Source organism: Schistocerca gregaria, chromosome X, assembly GCF_023897955.1.
Source record: "Schistocerca gregaria isolate iqSchGreg1 chromosome X, iqSchGreg1.2, whole genome shotgun sequence".
Lineage (NCBI taxonomy): Eukaryota > Metazoa > Arthropoda > Insecta > Orthoptera > Acrididae > Schistocerca > Schistocerca gregaria.
Window position 1 is genome coordinate 617,740,217 of NC_064931.1, and position 22,417 is coordinate 617,762,633.

Consider the following 22,417-nt stretch of genomic DNA (forward strand, 5'->3'; position numbering starts at 1 on the left):
CTGCACGCTGGACCTGGGTGTTGATGACATCCATTGTTGCAAATTTTAGTGAGCCAGTACTTAGCAGAGACTTCCTTAGAAACTTCTGACTGGTTCCTGATCTGTATGATGGTGTTTTGACTCATACTTCTAATGGGCACTCTGTCACAGATGTCACAAGCCATGCCCCCTCTGCAGGCCACAACAATGGAGCTGTGCACTTTACGAAACAGCTTCTGCCACTTAACTAAGTACCCAACAATGAAAAATCACTTTGTATGGCTTAGTGTGAAGAAGAATTGTAAGCTTTGGAATTATGTGTACTTTCCGTGACACAAAAAGCAAGGTATTATGCCACACTCAGCCATCCCTAGGTCACTTCCAAGTCAGAAAAGGACATTTTCAGAATGTGCATGCCTATCTCATGGGTTCACTACTTATCTCCAATGGCTATTGGTAGACCCTGTCAGTGACCAACTGCATCACTTGATGGGTAGAAGCGGTATCGCTTTAGGACATTACAGCAGAATCCACAGACAAAGCATCAGTTACCACATGTATATAACAACCAATCAAGGTCGGCAGTTTGAATTGGGTCTTTTTCCTGAGCCGCGCAACGTGGGTGACACTCATCCATTTGGAACAGAATATCATCCACAGAGCAATGGGCTCACTGTGCCATGGTGTCACACCTTAAAAAGTCTCATGTGCCACAGCGGAAGCTGGACAGAGGCACTGGCATGGGTACTCCAGAGAGTGTATATGGCATACAGATGCAATGCGGGGGCATCAGTTGCTGAAATTTTGAACAGCCAAGTACTCTCCCTGCCCACTGACTGTATTCCAAGAATCATCGACTATGCCTCCTGACTTGCCCGACTTTGTTTTGCAAGTAAACCGCCACATCTCCCACTTTCCTGTACCACCTTCCCTTCCTCATTCTGCACCTAAGGTATTCCACCAGAAGGCTCTAAAAGACTATGGATTTGTGACGTTACATAATGACACAATCCAACCAGCTTGACAACCTCCATACACAAAAATAAATATATGAATTAACTGTTCTCTGTTACTGAAATACATAAAGTACTAACTTGTGAGACAGGAAGGTAAGTCAGATCTAATTGAACCCGTAATTCAGCAACCGAACTGAATGTAAAACACAGATATGAATTATGAAAAAGACTAGTTGTGTACAGACTGCAGTAGAAGCTTAGTTTTTATTGGTTCTGTGAAGAGAATGTAGTGAATAAGAGTATCATTTTGGGTGTATGTCACTGGAAGTCTCCTGTATGCTTTTCCTAATATAATCGTAAGGTCTCTAGTTAGTTATTAGTTACATGGATCATTTTGCACGATAAATCCTAGTGATGCATAATGAGTCATTTTACATTCACAGCACAAATTAATTTGTAAATATGGCTATGTGCTTAACATTTATAAGATTTATTTATTTATTTATTTTTACAGATGTTAGTAATTCCTAACCGCCACCTCTTACATAATTCAGTAATAGCAGTCCTATGGAATAGGAGTTGTCAAGGAGAAACTTCTTCAGTTTTCAAATTTTGCTTTGCTGCCTGTCAGACTTTCACGGGGAAAGAGAGCAAAAAATTTAGTTGCAGCATTGTGCACCCCTTCTTTTTGCTAAAGAGAACCTTAAAGTGGAGTAATGAATGTCATTACTTATGTAGATCATTGTTCTTCTTGAACTTCAGAGGATTCTTTACTACAGACTTCATGAAAGAATGAATATATTGTGAAGCAGTAGTCAGAATACCCACCTCCTTTAAAAGATGTCTAGCAGATGAATGTTGATGAGCATTACATATTATTCTTACAGCATGTTCTTGAGCAGTGAAGACTCTTTCCAAAAGAGTAAACAATGGCAACTCCAGGTAGGAATATCAATAATCTCGGAAAAGATAGATTGTTACTTACTGTAAAGATGACACGTTAAGTTGCAGACAGGTAGAATAAAAAGACACTTACACATAAGCTTTCAGCCACAACCTTCATCAGGAAAAGGAGGAGAAACACACACCATTTTATTACACAAGCAAGCTGACTTCATGCACATATGACCACCAACTCCGGCAGTTTTGGCATTTTGGTCTTTATAGTGAGTTTCTTAAAGATGAGCTACCCCCAGAACATTATTCCATATGATATTATTGTATGAATATATGTCAACTTATTGATTTGCATCTCTCCGAGATTTGCAGTGACTCTTAAGTGCAAATGTGGCTGAACTAAGTTGTTTTGAGTTCCAAAATATGTTTTTTTTTTTCAGTTTGAATTCTCACTTGCATTTAATTTTGTACCTATGAAAGCACACATTGTACTGTAGACTTCTTAAGATAAGCTGTGTTTTTTTCTTAATATTACTTACACCCAACACCCTTTGTTAATGTATTGAAAGCAATATTCATGATAGTTATTAATGTAGCATGAAGCGGTGTCTTTTCGTATCAGTGTTACTAAATATGATGATATGTAATTCTGCTTTTTTTTGTTTTTCAAAACTAAGTTTTTAAATATGTTATTTTAGGTGCATATGAACAGTTCTGTAACTGATATCAAGTTCAGGGTGAGAAATGCCACGTATAAAACAACATATTCCACATTCTCAAGAAAAGAACCAGAGTTTAAGTGTTCTTACAGTATGTACAGCACATCAAATACAAGGCTAAGTCCATCATTAGATGTAAGTTAAGCAATATTCTTCAAATAGAGTAATCTATATTTTTGCCTTATAATGTAGAAGGCATAGCAAATAAAATGGTTGCTTTGGAATCATTTATCACAGGAGTGGCTCCACATTTAATACACTCCTGGAAATGGAAAAAAAGAACACATTGACACCGGTGTGTCAGACCCACCATACTTGCTCCGGACACTGCGAGAGGGCTGTACAAGCAATGATCACATGCACGGCACAGCGGACACACCAGGAACCGCGGTGTTGGCCGTCGAATTGCGCTAGCTGTGCAGCATTTGTGCACCACCGCCGTCAGTGTCAGCCAGTTTGCCGTGGCATACGGAGCTCCATCGCAGTCTTTAACACTGGTAGCATGCCGCGACAGCGTGGACGTGAACCGTATGTGCAGTTGACGGACTTTGAGCGAGGGCATATAGTGGTCATGCGGGAGGCCGGGTGGACGTACCGCCGAATTGCTCAAAACGTGGGGCGTGAGGTCTCCACAGTAAATCGATGTTGTCGCCAGTGGTCGGCGGAAGGTGCACGTGCCCATCGACCTAGGACCGGACCGCAGCGACGCACGGATGCACGCCAAGACCGTAGGATCGTACGCAGTGCCGTAGGGGACCGCACCGCCACTTCCCAGCAAATTAGGGACACTGTTGCTCCTGGGGTATCGGCGAGGACCATTCGCAACCGTCTCCATGAAGCTGGGCTATGGTCCCGCACACCGTTAGGCCGTCTTCCGCTCACGCCCCAACATCGTGCAGCCCGCCTCCAGTGATGTCGTGACAGGCGTGAATGGAGGGACGAATGGAGACGTGTCGTCTTCAGCGATGAGAGTCGCTTCTGCCTTGGTGCCAATGATGGTCGTATGCATGTTTGGCGCCGTGCAGGTGAACGCCACAATCAGGACTGCATACGACCGAGGCACACAGGGCCAACACCCGGCATCATGGTGTGGGGAGCGATCTCCTACACTGGCCGTACACCTCTGGTGATCGTCGAGGGGACACTGAATAGTGCACGGTACATCCAAACAGTCATCGAACCCATCGTTCTACCATTCCTAGACTGGCAAGGGAACTTGCTGTTCCAACAGGACAATGCACGTCCGCATGTATCCCGTGCCACCCAACGTGCTCTAGGAGGTGTAAGTCAACTACCCTGGCCAGCAAGATCTCCGGGTCTGTCCCCCATTGAGCATGTTTGTGACTGGATGAAGCGTCGTCTCACGCGGTCTGCACGTCCAGCACGAACACTGGTCCAACTGAGGCGCCAGGTGGAAATGGCATGGCAAGCTGCTCCACAGGACTACATCGAGCATCTCTACGATCGTCTCCATGGGAGAATAGCAGCCTGCATTGCTGCGAAAGGTGGATATACACTGTACTAGTGCCGAAATTGTGCATGCTCTGTTGCCTGTGTCTATGTGCCTGTGGTTCTGTCAGTGTGATCATGTGATGTATCTGACCCGAGGAATGTGTCAATAAAGTTTCCCCTTCCTGGGACAATGAATTCACGGTGTTCTTATTTCAATTTCCAGGAGTGTAGTTGTTACAGAACACCAGAAATCAATAGAGAAATTTTGTACTTTGAAATTAGAATTCTATAACCTAGCAACAACTGTAGAGCATATAATAAAAGTGATGCTGTTGTTATTTACTTGAGAAAAAGTAAAGTCAGAAAACTGAATTTGTCCTTTTGGAGATCTAAGCATCAAAACTTTCTTTGACTGTCAGGAAAGCAAATGTTTTACAGATTGTTTCCTACCTTATGAGGCTAAAGATCTACTAGACTAATATCCACTAGAATAGTTAACACACATAATAATTCAGTAGATCGTGTTATAACAAATTATGACCACATCACCTCAGAAGACATAATAATCACTTCTCAGGCCATTAGGTCAGACACTGGTGCTCAAATGCAATACTATAGTCGAAAGAAGAGAAATGTGAGAGCACAAGAGAATACTATCTGTGCAAACAACATGGCTGTGCTAAGATATTGTTTACATCAGGAATCTTATGAATCAGTAATTACTTCCCTTGGGGTAACAATTAATGGTACACGTTTTTAGAAGTGCTCATTAAAAACAAGTGAGTATTCATGAAAATTTAAAATCTAATCCTGTGTGGGTAGATGTTAAAACAAAAGATCTGAAAGAAAAAATGAAAAACTTGTATAGGCTGCACAGACTGTCTGATTCTTTGTTAGATAAAGAACTCCACAAGCAGTGCAAATATAAGGCAGGAGGTTAAAAGCAGAAGTATGAGCCAACAGATCTGAAGCTCAAATAATGTTTCAAAGTCTTGCTGTTCAGCTATAAATGAAATCAGAAACACTGCAACAGAAACTAGAATTAATAGTGTAGAATTAACCATGAATAATGACTTCTCTAATCTCATAGTTGGTAATATTTTTAGTAATTACTTTATAGAGTTTACTTTAAAGAGACTGTCAAAAATGATGTCTGCATGAACCTGGATGCACAGCTTGCATTCTATTCCACTAACAAACACAAATGCTGTACAGTGCCTATGGTATACATTGACGACATTCTGCAGCTTATTGATAGCCTCTTAAATGAAAATTCAATAGGATTAGGCAAAATTTCTTCGCTACTGTTAAAGAATTGTAAACATAAGCAAGTGAAACCATTAGTTCATCTATTAAACTGTATTCTCTGACAAGGTGAAACTGACTATAGTCAAACCATTACACAAAAGGGGAAATAAAGTATGTTAAGAATTACAGACCTATTGCCCTAATCTCAGCATTCAACAAAAATGAAATAATGTTAAAAGGAATCTTGGAACATTACAACAATGCTGACATATTAGCAGATCTCCATTATTTTTTTCAGAAGAATTTTTAGTGCTGTACCAGCAGCAGTACAATTTGTCCTTTGTGAACTTCAAAAAAATAAATGAAAAGTCCCAAACAGCAGGGGAATTCCTGGGCCTCTTAAAAGTTTCTGATGAAAAAAAAAAAATTGTGCTGGATTGAGACTCGAGCCTGGATTTCTCACTTTACGTGAGCAGTTTCCTTAACCACCTCAGCTATTTGAGGATGCTTTCCATCCAACCCAAGTTCCCAACTTGTCCCACACTACTTATCACCCAATTCCAGTCGATGTCAGGAATTTTTTCAGTTCATCTTGTATATGTATGGTGTCCGTCTTTTTTTCTTTTTCTTTTCCAGATATGCCCGAAAGAACAGACATATCCAAAGAAAGAACAGACATGTCCAAAGAAAGGACAGACACCACACTTATATAAAGAATACATTTTGACACACACTTACCAAAAATGTCAATGAGTGGTGTATATGTGTAATTTGAAGAGTGTTGGTCAGTAATAAGAAATATACATTTTGATGATCTTCAGGGCTCCATTTTAGGTCAATTGCCATTCATATATCCTGCAAATTACTTCTCATGTTCTCTAGATAATAGACATGTGATCACTATACGTGCCAAGGATACATCTGTTATCCGTCGTGCAGAAAGTGAGTCCAGTCTTACTGATGAGATTCAAAATGTAATTGAAAAGGCAGGACCCCACATTCGAAAGGAACAATTGAAAAGTTAGCATAAAAAACATTTGTTATCCACTTCAAACTGCATAGTAAAAACAGATGAGGGATTATGAATGATCAGATTCTGTAAAAGAAAAAAAAAACTGTTTGGAATGTAAATTCTTGGGTTTTTATATAGATGACAGACTCTTACAGAAGGAGTAAGTTGACCATGTTTGCAAAAAATAATGTCCAGTCTCTGTATGAGGATATAATCACCACACCTTAAACCCTAAGGACTGTATATTTTGGATTAGTATATTTTTCCTTGTCTAGTGGCATAGTACTGTGAGGGCAGTATCTACCGTAGTAATGTGAAAAGGGCTTTCATACTGCAGAAGAGAGCCTTGAGGATCATAACAAGAGTTAACCGGTTCCAGTACTGTCCCCAATTATGCAGTGTATGTGCTAGAAACCTTTATACAAGTGAAAGAAGACACAAGCATCAAAACCAGGAATAATGAAGTTGCTAATAAAGTTCACAACCCTGACATAAGACATTCATATGGTTATCGGAACATTAACTTCAACAGCAAAAAGCTCATTTATCAAAGTGACTTATGTAGTGGATTATCCATAAATGCCTGTATAATGTGAATTTAAAGTGAATTATAAGTAGGCAACACTCCTGTTCTGGAAATAAGCATAGTACTAAATTCCATATTAAATCAACTCTGCACTACAGGATTAATTATTGCTCTACTGCTGCTGGTAAACCTTTCAGTGAACAAGGTTGTGATCCACAAAACTCTTCTGTCCCCAATTTTTTGTTCAGAACTCCACTGGACATCTTCAGAGGTCTTGCTGCTTCACTGAGTCTTGCCAACTGATGGATCAGATATCTGAGAGCAACATAAATACTGTAGAAAAGGAGGCATGACTGGAGTTACATGTTATAGGCAGGGATGATCCTTGTCAAAGGTAAAACATAACTATCAGTTGTTGTCTTGGCAAAAATAAAGTCCATATGTCACTTAGTTTCATGGTCTCTTCTTTCCTATTAAAATTAACTGTATATTTATATATTTAAATAGCTTCTCGACGTAATAGTTAGTCATTGTAGATACCATTTTTGTTTCAGAAAACTTCAGTTTGTCATTTCATGACAGAAGAGAGTGCTGTGCTACATGTAACTGGTGTATTTTCCCTAGTTGGCAAATACTTTTGTGTCCCTACAGCCATGTGTTCTTGAATAGCATGCTCTGCTACAGCCGATTTGTCTGTTTTCCCTAGTCTGCAAATACTTTTGTGTTCCTTTTGCCATGTCTTCATTCTACTCTCGGTTGTTCCAATATAAACTTTGCCACATGTACACAGAATTTTACATACGTCACATGCTGACAGAGGAGAAAATTTACCCTTTACAGATCAGAGGGCTTGACCTATTTTCTTTGTTGGTCTAAAAACCAGTCTAATGTCATGTTTCTGTAAAATCTTTCCAATCTGATCTGCTATGTTTTTAATGTGTTTCATGCTTGTCCTTTAGCTTTCCATTATTTGGTCATAGAATTCTGTTTTCTTCTTTCCCTGAGTAGCCATTATTCTTGAAAGCCTGCTTCATATATGTTAATTTGGTGTCTAGGTATTCCAGCATGCAAATCCTTTTGACTCTATCAACAACGCTTTTAATGACACTTTCCTTTTGTTGTAGATGGTGATACAAGTTCTCCTGTAAATCTCTGTCCGTGTGTGTTAGCTTTTCGAAAACCTTATGTTCCAAACTTCCATCAGTCTGTCTCATAACTAAAAGATCCAAGAAAGGTATTTTGTTGTCATTTTCTATTTCCATGGTGAACTGGATTTTATTTAGAAAACCAAAGAATTCATCCAAACCTTTTTTACCATGTGACCAGACCACGAATGTGTTATCCACAAACCGATACCATCGAGATTGTTTTTTATTTGAATTTTATAAAGCTGGCTTCCAATTTCTCCATATAGAAATTAACTATCGCGGACCTAATCTGTTACCAATTGCTACACCATCAAGTTGCTCATAAAATTCACCATTGCATTGGAACTAACAGTAAGTAAGACAATGTCTGAAAAGAGCATACAAATCTACTGGGAAAATATCCATTATAAGAATCATAATTGCATTAATTGGGATCATAGTGAATAAAGCCTCTATGTCAAAACTTGCAAGACTATCTTCAGGAGCCACTATTAGCCTTTCAATTTTCTCTATAAAATGATGCAAATCTTATACATATATCAGTCAGTTTTCTCAATGTATGGCTGTAAATGAGTAGCCAGATATCTTGCTATTTCATACATCAAGAATTGATAGCACTAACGATGGGTCTCAGAGGAAGATCAGTTTTATGAATTTTGGGAAGTAGATTACTTTATCAGACTTTACCTACCTTTTTAAATTAAACCAGCTTTTTTGCTGCAATTTAATTAATTTTTCTCAGAAGCATTTCATCTTTTTCTTACTCTAAGGCATCTCCATTGGAATCTAGAATGATACAGTTCTGTTATCTTTAGATTATCAAACAGTTCACATCATCCTTTTTATGTAAATAAGTAATTACCTACCGTTTGTTGGTATCTGCGTTTCGTGTCATCTGGTCTGGAGATTGCACTACCACTTCATTTCTAAAATATAAGCACGATTTTGTATTCCAAAGTTTTTCTTTTACACTGTTCATCGCATTACTCCTCGTTCTTTGTTGTGCAGTATTAGTCTTCCGCCACTAGTTATACCTATTTGTTCGAAAACTGTGCTTTTAATGACATCAGTATTGTGAGTTCATCATGTGTTCCCGCCTGTTTTGTTTGTTTACTTGCATGTTGCCAACCTAACGAAGTGCAGTTGAAAACTGTCATCTGTTAATGGTGTTATATGTTTATATCTGTGTGTGTTTGGCGGTGTGGTTGTGGTGGGGGGGGGGGGGGGGGGGTCGGAGGGGGGATTGGTTGGTGGTAGCTTGTGTTGTAGTATGCATGTAATAGCTGTTAGAAAGTGATTGAAAGCTTTGGTGATCAGCTGATTTGAGTTTTGGTTTAAATGTTCTGTGGAGGCGATCGTGGACAAGTGAGTGGTTGTCATTCAACAGGGTTTTACTTTCTGCTTTGGTTTTTGGTAAGTGGTAATTTTCTTGTGGGGTTAGGAGGTGTAGTTTTTTGTCGATTGTAATTATTTTCATGTCTTCTTCTCTAGCAATTGGTGTGTGGTTATGTTCTCTTAGGTGTTTTACAAATATGGAGTGGTTTGTCCCATATTTCAAGGTTCTCATGTGTTCTTTGTAACTGACATCAAATGTTCTATCTGTTTTTCCTAAGTAACTGCCTTCACAAGTGTTACACTGTTGTTGATTATACCTGCTTTCTGGTATATGTCTCTGTTTTTTGTCAGTTTTTGGGTGTATTTTTGTGTAGAATTGTCTGTTGTGTATGGTGTGCTTGTTCCCTGTTGTTGTTGTGGTGGTTATTTTAATGTTGGCTATTTATTTCTGAGTTATGGTCTGTATGCCATTCTACATCTATATTTATACTCCGTAAGCCACCCAACGGTGTGTGGTGGAGGGCACTTTACGTGACACTGTCATTACCTCCCTTTCCTGTTCCAGTCGCGTATGGTTCGCGGAAAGAAAGACTGCCAAAAGCCTCTGTGCGCGCTCGAATCTCGCTAATTTTACATTCGTGATCTCCTCATGAGGTGAAAGTAGGGGGAAGCAATATATTCAATACCTCATCCAGAAAGGCACCCTCTCGAAACCTTGACAGTAAGCTACACCACGATGCAGAGCGCCTCTCTTGCAGAGTCTGCCACTTGAGTTTGCTAAATATCTCCATAATGCTATCACGCTTACCAAATAACCCTGTGACGAAACGCACCCCTCTTCTTTGGATCTTCTCTATCTCCTGTGTCAATCCAACCTGGTACGGATCCCACACTGATGAGCAATACTCAAGTATAGGTCGAACGAGTGTTCTGTAAGCAACCTCCTTTGTTGATGGACTACATTTTCTAAGGACTCTCCCAATGAATCTCAACCTGGCACCCGCCTTACCAACAATTAATTTTATATAATCATTCCACTTCAAATTGTTTCGAATGCATACTCCCAGATATTTTACAGTAGTAACTGCTACCAGTATTTTTTCCGCTATCGTATAATCATACAATAAAGGATCCTTCTTTCTATGTATTTGCAATACATTACATTTGTGTATTTTAAGGATTAGTTGCCACTCCCTGCACCAAGTGCATATCCGCTGCAGATCTTCCTGCATTTCGCTGCAATTTTCTAATGTTGCAACTGCTTTGTATACTACAGCATCATCCACAAAAATCTGCATGGAACTTCCGACTCTATTTACATTGTGTAGCATCTTGTGTTTTCTTTCATATTCTTCTGATTGTTCTGTTTAATTGTTATGGTACTGAGTGTTTGTGTTTGGTTCTGTTGTATTGTTTGTGGTTTGGTGCTTTCTGCTTTTATTTTACTTTTAATTTTGTTGTTTCACTGTGTGACTATGTTACTATTGTAACCATTGTTTTGTGCTGTCTGCATTATTGTGTCCAGTTAGTTGTAGTAGTTTTCTTTGGTAAGTGGCACTGTGTTGAGTCTATCGTGCATATGTAGAAGTGGTGCTTGCTTTTCGAGAGTGGGTGGTTTGTGGATTGGAGAATGATAATGTCCATTGCTGTGCGTTTATGGTATATTTCAATCATGTGCATATTTTTTGTTTTTTGATTGTTGTATCCAGAAAGTTAATTTCATTATTCTGTTCTTTTTCAATTGTGAATTTTATGTACCTTGTTGATATCAGTATGTAATTTTTCAAATTTCGTTTGTGGTTCATCTGTTAAGCAAAGGCTGTCATCCATATACCTGAACCAGTATATGTTGTATTCTTTTGCTACCATTTTTGTGAAAATGATCCAATGTGGTTTACAAAAATATTTGCTAAGGCTCCTGGAACTGGGGACCCCATCGGTAATCCATCTTCTTGTAAATCCAATTAATTATTGAACTGGAAGTATTTTTGTTCTATTATGAGTTTTATTAATGTGCATATTTCATTAATCTGTTCGTCAGGGAGATATAAGTTTTCAGCTTCTTATCTGTGGTTTCTATTGTTTCTGGATACTGGTATGTTGGAATACATGGTTTCTGTATCAAATGAGAGGAGTGTTGCTATGTCTGGGATTTTTATATCTATTATTTGTTATTTAGCTGTGTAGTGTTTTTAATGGTTCTGTCTTCATGTACTTTGAAATTATCAGGCAGTAATTTTAACACTCATTCTGCAAGCTTGTAAGTTGGGGGATTTTGTGAAATCCAGTATTAGCCTCACAGGAAGATTTGGTTTGTATGGATCTTTAGTTGGCTTCAGAGGACAGGTACAGTGTGATTAATCTGTGTCAGCTTTCTTTTCTCTGTGTTATGCGGTAAGACGTTTATATTTTTCAGAGTGTTTCTTATTTTTGTCTGGAATCTGTTTGTTGGGCCTGAATTTAATTTTTAATGTTATTTAGTAAGATGAATTCATGTAATTTTTCAGTGTCTTGTTCTTTGTTTATAAGTACAACTGTGTTCCTCTTGTCTGCTTTTTAAATGATAATATTTTTATTTTGAAGTTTTCTGAGTTTTGCCGATTGAGTTTTTGTTGTTTTTGTGTTGTTGTGTTTTCATACTGGTTATTATATTATGAGTTTCATTCCTAACCAGAGAACTACTAAAATAAAAGAAAGCAGCAGTGTCAACATTGGATTAACTAGAGAAATAGTTTTAAAAAAAAGGACTCCATAATATAACAGGTATGAAAACACAACACAAAAACAAAAAACCACAGAATCTACAAAACTCAGAACACTTAGGAGAAAACATGAAAATGGAAATGTTATTTAAAAACAAGACAAGGTAACACAGTAGTACTTATGGACAAAGAACCATACATTGAAAAAAATACAATAATTTATCTTACAAAATAACATTAAAAATTAAACTCAGACCCAACAAACAGATTCCAGACAAAAGTGAGAAACACTCTGAAAAATATAGACATAATACCGGATAACACAGAGAAAAGAAAGCTGACACAGATTAATCCCACTGCACCTGTCCTCTGAAGCCAACCAAAGATGCAAAAACCGAGTGTTCCTGTGAGACCAATATTGGATTTCAGAAAATCCCCCACTTACAAGCTTGCAGGATGCATGTTAAAATTACTGTCTTAAAATCCAATCCTCGAACCACCCATTCTCACAAAAGCAAGCAGTACTTCAACACATGCTTCATAGCCTCATACAGTGCCACTCACCAAAGAAAACTACCAAAAATAACTGTACCTAATAATGCAGATAGCACAAAACAATGATTATAATAGTAACATAGTCACAAAGCTAAATAACAAAATTTAAAGTAAAATAAAAGCAGAAAGCACCAAACCACACATACTCAGAACCATCACAAATAAACAGAATAATCAGAAGAATATGAAAGAAAACACAAGATGGTACACAATATGACATATAAACACAAACTCACACATAAAATCACCAACATTTTCAAAAGGCAGAGAACAAACATTGCATACACAACAGACAATTCTATACAAAAATACACCCAAAAACTGACAAAAAACAGAGACATGTACCAGAAAGCAGGTATAATCAACTACAGGGTAACACTTGTGATAGCAGATACATAGGATAAACAAGTAGAACATTTGACGTCAGATACAAAGAACACATGAGAACCTTGAAGTATGGGACAAACCACTCCACATTTGCAGAACACCTAAGAGAACCTAACCACAAACCAACCACTAGAGAAGAAGACATGAAAATAATTAGTATCAACAATAAGAAACACCACCTAACTCCACAACAAAATTACCACATGCAGGAAACCAAGCAGAAAAGAAAAACCTGTTGAATAATAAAGTACACACGCCAGACAATTTATTGTTTACAGTAATAGATAAAATAATAGAATAACTCTCCAAAAGAGATTTATCATCATAACAACAACTACTACTATATCCATTCACTCACATGTTCATGAACCCCTCCACATAACATTTAAACCAAAACTCATATCAGCTGATCACCAAAGCTTTCAGTCACTCTCTAATAGCTATGACATTCCCATTTAACACACTAAAACTCAAACCACCACATAATGAACCCACAATATTTATGTTGTGTAAAGCACAGTGTTTGAACAAACAGCTATAACTAGTGGCAAAAAAATAATGGCGCACCACAAAGAAGAAAGAGAAACATGGTGAACAGTGTGAAAGAAAAAGTTCAGAATACAAAGTTGTGCTTCTGTTTTGGAAATGGATAGTACGACCTCCAGATTAGATGAAAGGAAATGCAGATGCCAACAAACTGTAAATAATTACTTACTTACATAAAAATGTGATGTGAACTGTTTGATAATCTAAAGATAACAAAACTGTATCATTCTAGATTCCAATGGAGATGCCTTAGAGTAAGTAAAAGGTGAAATACATCTGGGAAAAATAAATAAGTTGCAACAAGAAAAGGTGATGTTATTTACAAAACAAGTGTTTCTGTGCTTGCTGCGGAGGATGGCCACACAATCAATCTTGTTTCCATTCATAAAGAAGAAAAATGAGCTTTATTGAAGATTGGAGCTTTCTGTCATAGAATGAATTTTGGGTAGGCCATCAGCCTGCCAAAATCTTCCTGCGAGACCCATTGTTAGTGCTATCATATCTCCTATGTATGAAATAGCAAGATTTCTGGCTACTCATATACAGCCATATATTGGGAAAACTGACTGATACATAAACGACTTGCATCATTTTATAGAGAAAATTGAAAGGCTAATGGATATCCTTATAAGTTTTGCATAGAGTCCTTATTAACTATGAGTCCAGTTAATGCAGTTAAAATTTTTGTAATGGATATTTTTCCAGGAGATTTGTCTACTCTTCTCAGACAATGTCTTGCTTCCAGTCAGTTCCAATGTGATGATGAGTTTTATGAACAACTTGATGGTGTAGTAGTGGGTAAACCATTGGGTCCTGCAATAGCTAATTTCTATATGGAGAAATCTGAAGTCAGCTTTAGAAAAAGTAAATAAGAAACCATCTCGATGGTATCAGTTTGTGGGCAACACATTTGTGGTCTGGTCACATGGTAAAAAAGGTTTGGATGAGATCTTTGGTTTTCTAAATAATATAACTCCAAAAACCCAGTTCACCATGGAAGTAGAAAACGACAACAAAATATCTTTCTTGGGTCTTTTAGTTATGAGACAGACTGATGGAAGTTTGGTACATAAGGTTTTCGAAAAGCTAACACACACGGACAGAGATTTACAGGAGAACTCGTATCACCATCTACAACAAAAGGGAAGTGCCAATAAAAGTGTTGTTGATAGAGTCAAAAGGATTTGGATGCTGGAATACCTAGACACCAAATTAATATATGAGAAGCAGACCTTCAAAAATAATGGCTACTCTGGGAAAGAATTAAACAGAATTTTACGAACAAATAATGGAAGGCTAAAGGACAAGCAAGAAACACATTAAAAAAGTAATGGATCAGATTGGAAAGATTTTACAGAAACATGGCATTAGACTGGTTTTTAGACCAACAAAGAAAATAGGTCAAGCACTATGATCTATAAATTGTGAATGTTCTCTATCAGCATGTGATGTATATAAAATTCTGTATACATGTGGTAAAGTTTATATTGGAACAACCAAGAGAAGCATGAGTGCACAGCTAAAGGAATAAAAAGAAAAAGAAAAAAAATAAGTCTTTGCCAACTGGAGAAAATAGACAAATCGGGCGTAGCAGAGCATGCTCTTCAGTCATGAAGTGACAAAGTGAAGTTTTCTGAAACAAAAAATTTTATCTATGACGACGAACTGCTATCTATGTATAGAAGCCATTGAAGTATATAAATATAGGGATAGTTTTAATAGGAAAGAACAGACCATGAAATTAAGCAGCAAATGGACTGGAGCTTAGCAGAATCACTAAGTGGTTTTTTTATCTTTGACAAATATCATCTCTACTTGTCACATGTAACTGGCCAAATCCCATTTTCTACTGTGTATATGTCGCTCTCAGACGTCCGACCCATCAGTTGACAAGACTTAATGGAGGAGCAACACCTCTTAAGATGTATGGACAGAATATTAGGAACAGAAGTGTTTCGTGGCTTACAACCTTATACCCCATGAAGTTCACCAACAGCAGTGTCATCTGGTCATGAAAGCCTTAATTCTATTATTATTGCCCTCTGTTGTTTGAATTATTAAATAATAGAATATTGTAAAAAGGAATGTTGTAATTTGTACTTTGTTGACATTGCCCATTCAGGTAAAATTATGTGTTGTGAGCAGAAAATTTTGAAACAAAAAAAAATACCTAGATTAAAATAATATAGTTCTGCTGTCACTTGCTGCAGAGAAACTGACATAATGGATGATAAGCTGGTGCATCACGCAACTAATTATCTGAAATTAAATAAATATTTGTACTTATGAAGTGCATCATTACCTGCCTCATGAACGTAGAAAAGGTAGACATGAAATTCGTAAGATACGTTTTCTTTCAGAATATTATATTGATCCTACAAGAAATAGATAAAAGGTCTTAAGTTTTTTGAAACTTTGCCAGCATGTTTGTTGCACTACGGGTTCAGAGTAATTTAAATTTAAAGTCCTCTTCATTTTAAACTAATGTAGTTCACTTTCATGTACTTTTAAGATCCATGTAGACTAGGTATTGTGATTTTCTTTCCAAATCATATACTGAGTAAGGTGGCTCATGTAGTCGTAAACCCCTGGACCCCGCATTCATGATGAGAGGATTTTGTACCTCATCTGGCGATCCTGACTTACGCTGCCCATGGTATCCTACTGTGTGTGTGTGTGTGTGTGTGTGTGTGTGTGTGTGTGTGTGTGTGTGTGTGTGTGTGTGTGTGTTTTTTTTTTCTGTATTGTATCTGACATGTCTTGTACGGTTGTGCAAAATGGTCAGAGAACAAATAAATAATTAATTAAATAAATTTCACTATGTTATTCCACACTCCTTACCAGTCATTGGTTGTATGTTAATGGTACGTTTTGCCAATAGTACAAGCCATTTAAGATATATGAGTGAATGGTTTGCATTGAATTACCGTAAGAGAGATCCTTGAAAGTATTCCATCATGCATGCTTCCTGTTGCTCCTGCGATGTGTACATCCAGAGGTACTCCATAAGTGGATCATCAGATTGTTTCCACCATTCATAACCTCTTCATTTTTGCAGAGGATCCTTTTGTCGTCTCAAACTGTGTTTCCTGACATATGTTCCTACTCCTTTATTAATTTCTGGTTATGTCTGTTTTCAAGGTTCTACCTATTCTCTGTAGTTGATTGTTTAGTTGACTTTCTGTCTTATCGCTTGTCATACCATAACAGCTGCTGTGTATTAGGAAAAATGCAGTGGTATCAAGTTTATGTTGTAAGATTCACGAGGAAAAGTGTGACATGCACTGCTGGGTAAAAATCACCTCCGTACTTCACCTTGCATTATGGGTAACAGCCATAGGCGTCCATATTGCATTTGTAGATTTATAAAGTCATCTATCCACCTACCACTAAGTTATTTCAAATTTTTCATCTCTTCGAATCTAGCAAATAACTTTCTTCATCCATGTACTATGAATTTGCTTCCCTACATGTTTTATGTGACTCTCTCATTTTCATTACAATCACAATTATTGTTTTCCGTTTCAGTCTAATTCCTAAATTATTTGTGATTGTTTACCTGTTTCTGCTAATAGTTCCCATCTTGCATTTCTCCATTTTCACTAAACATTCCTCCATTCCAACTTTTTTTGCATGAAAAGTTTGTGGTGTCGCTGCTATAAGTCAAAACTGGTAACATTTACTGATTGTTAATGTTACTTTTCAGACAAGGGGAGAGTTTTGCTTTGAAAATGCTATACAATTTATCAAAAGCATTTCGGGCAGTTTTTACTCTTTTGTTTATTTCTTTCACTGTCCATTCTGCTTTTGATCTTTAGCTTCACTAAATATAAATGAGACATCAAGGGATTATGAATTTTGTATTGAAAATTGCGGGGGTGGAGGGTGAATACAATAAGCAGATTCAGAAGGATATAACTTGCAGAGATGAAAAGGCTTGCACAGGATAGGGTAGTGCATCAAACCAGTCTTCAGACTGAAAACCACCACAACAAAAGCAGTGTTCCACTAGTGATTGAAGTAGTTATGGAGTCCAGACCATGTTCATTCACAATTTGGGAGAGACTAAAGGGCCACTGAGTTATACACATTTTTAAAATCTATGAAGGTGCAAACTACTTTGTTATTGTAATTTTTTTATGTCTGGGAGTTAGTTTCAAGACTAAAATGTATTCTGGGCAAGATCCATTTGGTCCGATGCTAGTTTCGCATTCTTGTCATCTTACTTGGTCCGAGAAACACTGATATGCCAGCCAGTTCTGTGGTTGACTTGCTAATAGCAGTGGTTAACACATACTAAATTAAGTTTCTGTTATTTAGTTTGGATCTATAGAATTAATTATGTATGTAATCTAATCCTACCTACATCATTAAAACCATAATCCTTTCTAAAGTTGATGCTGAATAGTTTCTCAGCTTACATATGCCTCAATCTGTTTTGATTATTATTCTTGTAATTGCATATGTTCGTTGTTCCAGGTGCACAAAAAGGCTGTTTTACCTTTGAAGATGGGCAACACAGAGTATATGGAAAAATATAGATATCCTGTTCCTGCTGAAGCAGCTGTGTATGTGGAGAAACCAGTGACATCTGTTTGTAAGGTTTGTACAATCGTCAATAAAAATTTTTCTCTCTTCAAGTGATCTTCTGAATGTTTTGTGCCTTAAGGTGTCCACACCCGGTAGCTGAGTGGTCAGTGCGACAGCCTGTCAATCCTAAAGGCCCGGGTTCGATTCCTGGCTGGGTCGGAGATTTTCTCCGCTCAGGGACTGGGTGTTGTGTTGTCCTAATCATCATCATTTCATCCCCATCGACGCGTAAGTCGCCGAAGTGGCATCAAATAGAAAGACTTGCATCAGATGATTGGTCTACCCGATGGGAGGCCCTCGTCACACATCATCATCATCATCATCATCATCATCATCATCATCATCATCACCATCACCATCATCATGCCTTATGGTTTGTTTTAAGGTATCCAAAGTGGTAGAGAAAATAAGAGCAATATTCCCCACAGGTGGATTGATGGATTATGATGATACCCAAGCAATCAAGAGAGCCAGGGTGGCCAGCCTGTTTGAGAAATACTTGACAGTTAACAGTAACAAAACCTTATCATGTGGTAATTTATTTATTTATAGCTATTGAGGAAAAAGAAGAAACTTTGAAAAATTATATCCATTCTACATCAGTAAAGCTTTGCAAGGTCATCTGACCCGCTAGAGCCATTAAGTTGCTCAAGTAGACAGGCTAAGTGGTAATGCGCTTGGTGAGTACCTGATCATCAGCATTGAAATGAAATTACTGTATGACATTGTTGGCTAGGAGACCCCATCTAGGGTTGATTGTCCACCTAATACAAATCTTTTTATATGACCCCACTTTGGTGACTTGCATGTTGTTCATGATGATGATGATGATGATGATGATGATGATGATGATTACAACACAACACAATACCCAGTTCTCCGATGCAGCTGGGAATCAAAACCAGGCCTCCCATATTGCAACCAGCCATGCTGCTCACTCAACAAAGGAGGCAGACACCAGCATTGAATTATAGAGAGAAAGTTTTCAGCTGCAGTGACACTATATACTTGTCTACAAATGAGCTTTTTCAGTTATTAATATCACGAATAAGGTAATTGAGGACTCAAAAAGAAAACAGATTTCAAAATAATCGTTACTACTTTACCCCAACTTTCAGAGTACATGTATACTGGCTTAATTCTCCTGAATTTCTGACCTTACACCCCCCCCCCCCCCCCAATACTGTTTTAAGTGTCAAGGATTTGGCTGTGTGCCAGGTGAGATTTTCCTTCACTTTAACCAGCTTATCAATGTACAGCTCCATCTACATGTTTCAATTGCTAGAACAGCCACCCTGCATGGAATCAAGACTGCTCAGTATTTATTGATAAGAGAGAACACATGCCATACTCAGTTGAAAAAGGCATTTAAGGCAGTACAGCATCTTAACTAAGTAAAATTTTTTTCCTCAGTAGCAAAACAGTCAATTCTGAAGACCTCCATTGGTAAACAAACTATAACAAGTACTGGTGGCACAAGCACCTGCAACTCCAAGTTCAGTTGCTAGACCTCACCAAAGGACAGACAAACAGAAACAAGTAACACTTAATGGTCAGAAGATTTGGCTGTTGTTTATGCATGACTGGAAGCTAAAGGGAAGGAAAACACTGTGATGCAGAATACAGCTGCAAACTGTCATCAAAAGGTAAACAACTGAAAAAAAACAGCAACAAGCCTAAAAGGACAGCTCTTAAGCCATCTGACTATGTTTATCTTGTAGGCCCTGACAATTCACAGGAGAATTCATCAAATAATGAAATGGAGTATGAAATTGTCTTCCAAGAACCAGCAGGCCACAGAGTGGAACAATCATTGTTGGTTCCAGATTGCTGCTATGACTCTTGTCAGCTTGAATTGAAATTAGAAGAAAAGGGCCAAGGGGAAGGTGATTCCTGTGGCACTGACCACAACAACAACAACAACAACAACAACAACAACAACAACAATCACACCACCACCACCACCACCACCACCACCACCACCACTCAGTTCACCCGATTCAAGACTTATGTTTGTAGGTGCTGTACCATTGCAACTCGGGGAGAAATGTGGATTCGGGGTATGACGTACCATTCCTGTACCTGTATACCTCCTCATCTCTCTCACTGATACCCATGGAATTGTAATGGATATTAGAACCACCTCTTTGTGCTGCAACAGTTATTGTAATCCTACTTGGCAGTCCATGTAATCCTTCTAGAAACACAGTTAGTAGCCATCATTACCCTACCCTCAATCACAAAAATACCTATTGCAGAAATGGTGCCAACCCCCAAGAAGGCACCAGTTGATGTCTTTATGTAATGTAATGAATAAGAACCTCTTCATACAGCTTTAGAAGTGATAGCTGTGCATATTTGAATGACCACTGATGTCATCTTCTGTAATATTTACATACCTCCTGACAGGTAAAAATGTATGCTGGGGAGATCAACTTGATGCAGCAACTCCCCACACCCTTTGTCCTGTTTGGGGATCTCAACATGCAGAATCCCTAGGGAGGGGGTGGAGGAGGGGGGGGGGAGGGAGTATCACCCCACCTGAAAGAGGTATCCTGATAGAGCAACTGCTTACTGATTGTGACCTGTGTTATTTCAATGATAGAATCTGTACTCATTTTTGTACATCTCACGGCATGTTGTCTACCATTGATATCACAGTTTGCTCTTCCAACCTTGTTTCCGTGATATAATGATCCATGAAAAACAATTGCTGCAACAGCAACAACTTTTGACTGGTCCTGTTGCTTCAGGCACCATTCATGAGACTGGCCACCCCACTGGACACTTCAGAATGTGAACTTGAAGATCTGTATCTCCAGTGTTATCTTTGCTGCCTCCTCATTAGGAATTGTCCACAATGGCCTCAGGGATGTCAGTGTTGCAATTGTCTGTGCTGCGGAAACAGCTGTTCCCCATTCCACAGCCCCTAGTTGCCACTGGCCTGTCCCATGATGATCTTAAGGAATTGTAGTGACAGTTCTTTCTTCAGACTTTTGGCCAACAATGGACCACATATAACTCAAGGCTTCTTGACTTTCCTTTGCCTCTTTTCCCAGAACCTCTTCATTCTTTCATATCTTTTCTTTATCACCTTCTGAGAAATGTAATTATTCTCTGTTATGGCAGTTTCTTGTGCATTTGATTTGACCATTTCTATCCACTTAGAGGTGGGCGTTAATGATGTGATGTAATTGAAGGTTGTTTTTTAGTTTTCAACATGCCTGCTAGGTGTGCATAAAATTTTGAACGTCATTTCTGCATTGTGCCTGTGATGTTTTCATGCTCTTAAACAGCACGAGTGACACTACTTGACCACCACTTTCATAACCTTTAAGCAGATGTGTGCAAGGGCTCATTTCAATTTTTCACAGGAAGAAAAAATGCAGAGAACACTATTACTCCTCTTCGGGAATGCATGCCTCTTCCTCCCAGACGAGGCCAATCTACGTGGCCTAATAGGCAACCAGTAGCTGACAACCATTCCTGGTGTCTTATTTAATGGTACTGATTCTACTGACCTGTCTGCAATCAAAAAACATTTGTAACCCACTTTACAGTGGCATCATTGTCTACTTCTTATCCTACCACCTTCCAAACAAGTGAATGGCCAGTGGGAGATGCCTACCTATCTTTTACTGTTAACTGTTTCTAATCATATAACAGCATTTTAATGACTGGAAATTTTTAGAAGCCTTTAATTGTTCTGTGACATGGCCTGAAGCCCTGACTAAATTCATGATCAAATGATTCAACACCTGGAAAAAAAATGTAAATGTCATGTGGCATTGTTGGCTGGGATAACCAACAGGATGGGTTCAGCTGCCTGTCAGAAATGGTGTTGTCCATGTGCATTGGCTCCTTTTGTTGTGGATATGAGACAGTTGTCATACTGTAGAGTGCAAGTGAGGGTTAGAAATGTGTGTATAATGTAGCATAATGTTTCTCTTGTGTAGTCATGGTGAGGTGGAGGAGGAGGAGGAGGAGGAGGAGAGGGAGAGGGAGAGGATGAAACCCAGTGCCTGCACATAGCCTACTCCTCTAAAATAACACTAATGAGGCTGCCAAAGGGCTAACAACCATTAAAAATGTCACAGGTGCACCTTTCTTTCCCTTGCTAACCAAATTCTGGTGTGAAATTTCATCCACCACCAGGATTTGAATCACTTTACCTCCGAGTTGTGTGCCACTGCACAGACATGCATCAGCATCCTCATCAACAAAAGAAGGTTAACACCTATGTATGGATCATAAATGCTACATCATCTTAGTTTTCAAATTGTATCTTGCTTAGAAGTGAATTCTCTGTACCCTTCTGGGAGAGTACCATCATTCAAATTGTGAATCCAAGCAAAACCTCCACTT

General features: G+C 38.3%; 1 protein-coding gene across 6 annotated transcripts in view; it reads left to right on the forward strand.

Moving 5' to 3' along the window:
- LOC126297431 (uncharacterized) overlaps window positions 1-22,417 on the forward strand; it is a 99,382-nt gene that overhangs the window by 14,219 nt on the left and 62,746 nt on the right. For 2 of the 6 annotated variants that reach the window (XM_049988256.1, XM_049988255.1), the window contains exons 2-3: window positions 2,531-2,642; window positions 17,942-18,064. In XM_049988256.1, the coding sequence (XP_049844213.1) occupies window positions 2,577-2,642; window positions 17,942-18,064 (189 nt within the window). In that variant the 5' untranslated portion in view covers window positions 2,531-2,576. Of the gene's footprint in view, window positions 1-2,530; window positions 2,687-17,941; window positions 18,065-22,417 lie in introns of all 6 variants that reach the window. The other 4 variants (XM_049988257.1, XM_049988254.1, XM_049988259.1 and 1 more) reach the window with 2 other exon arrangements.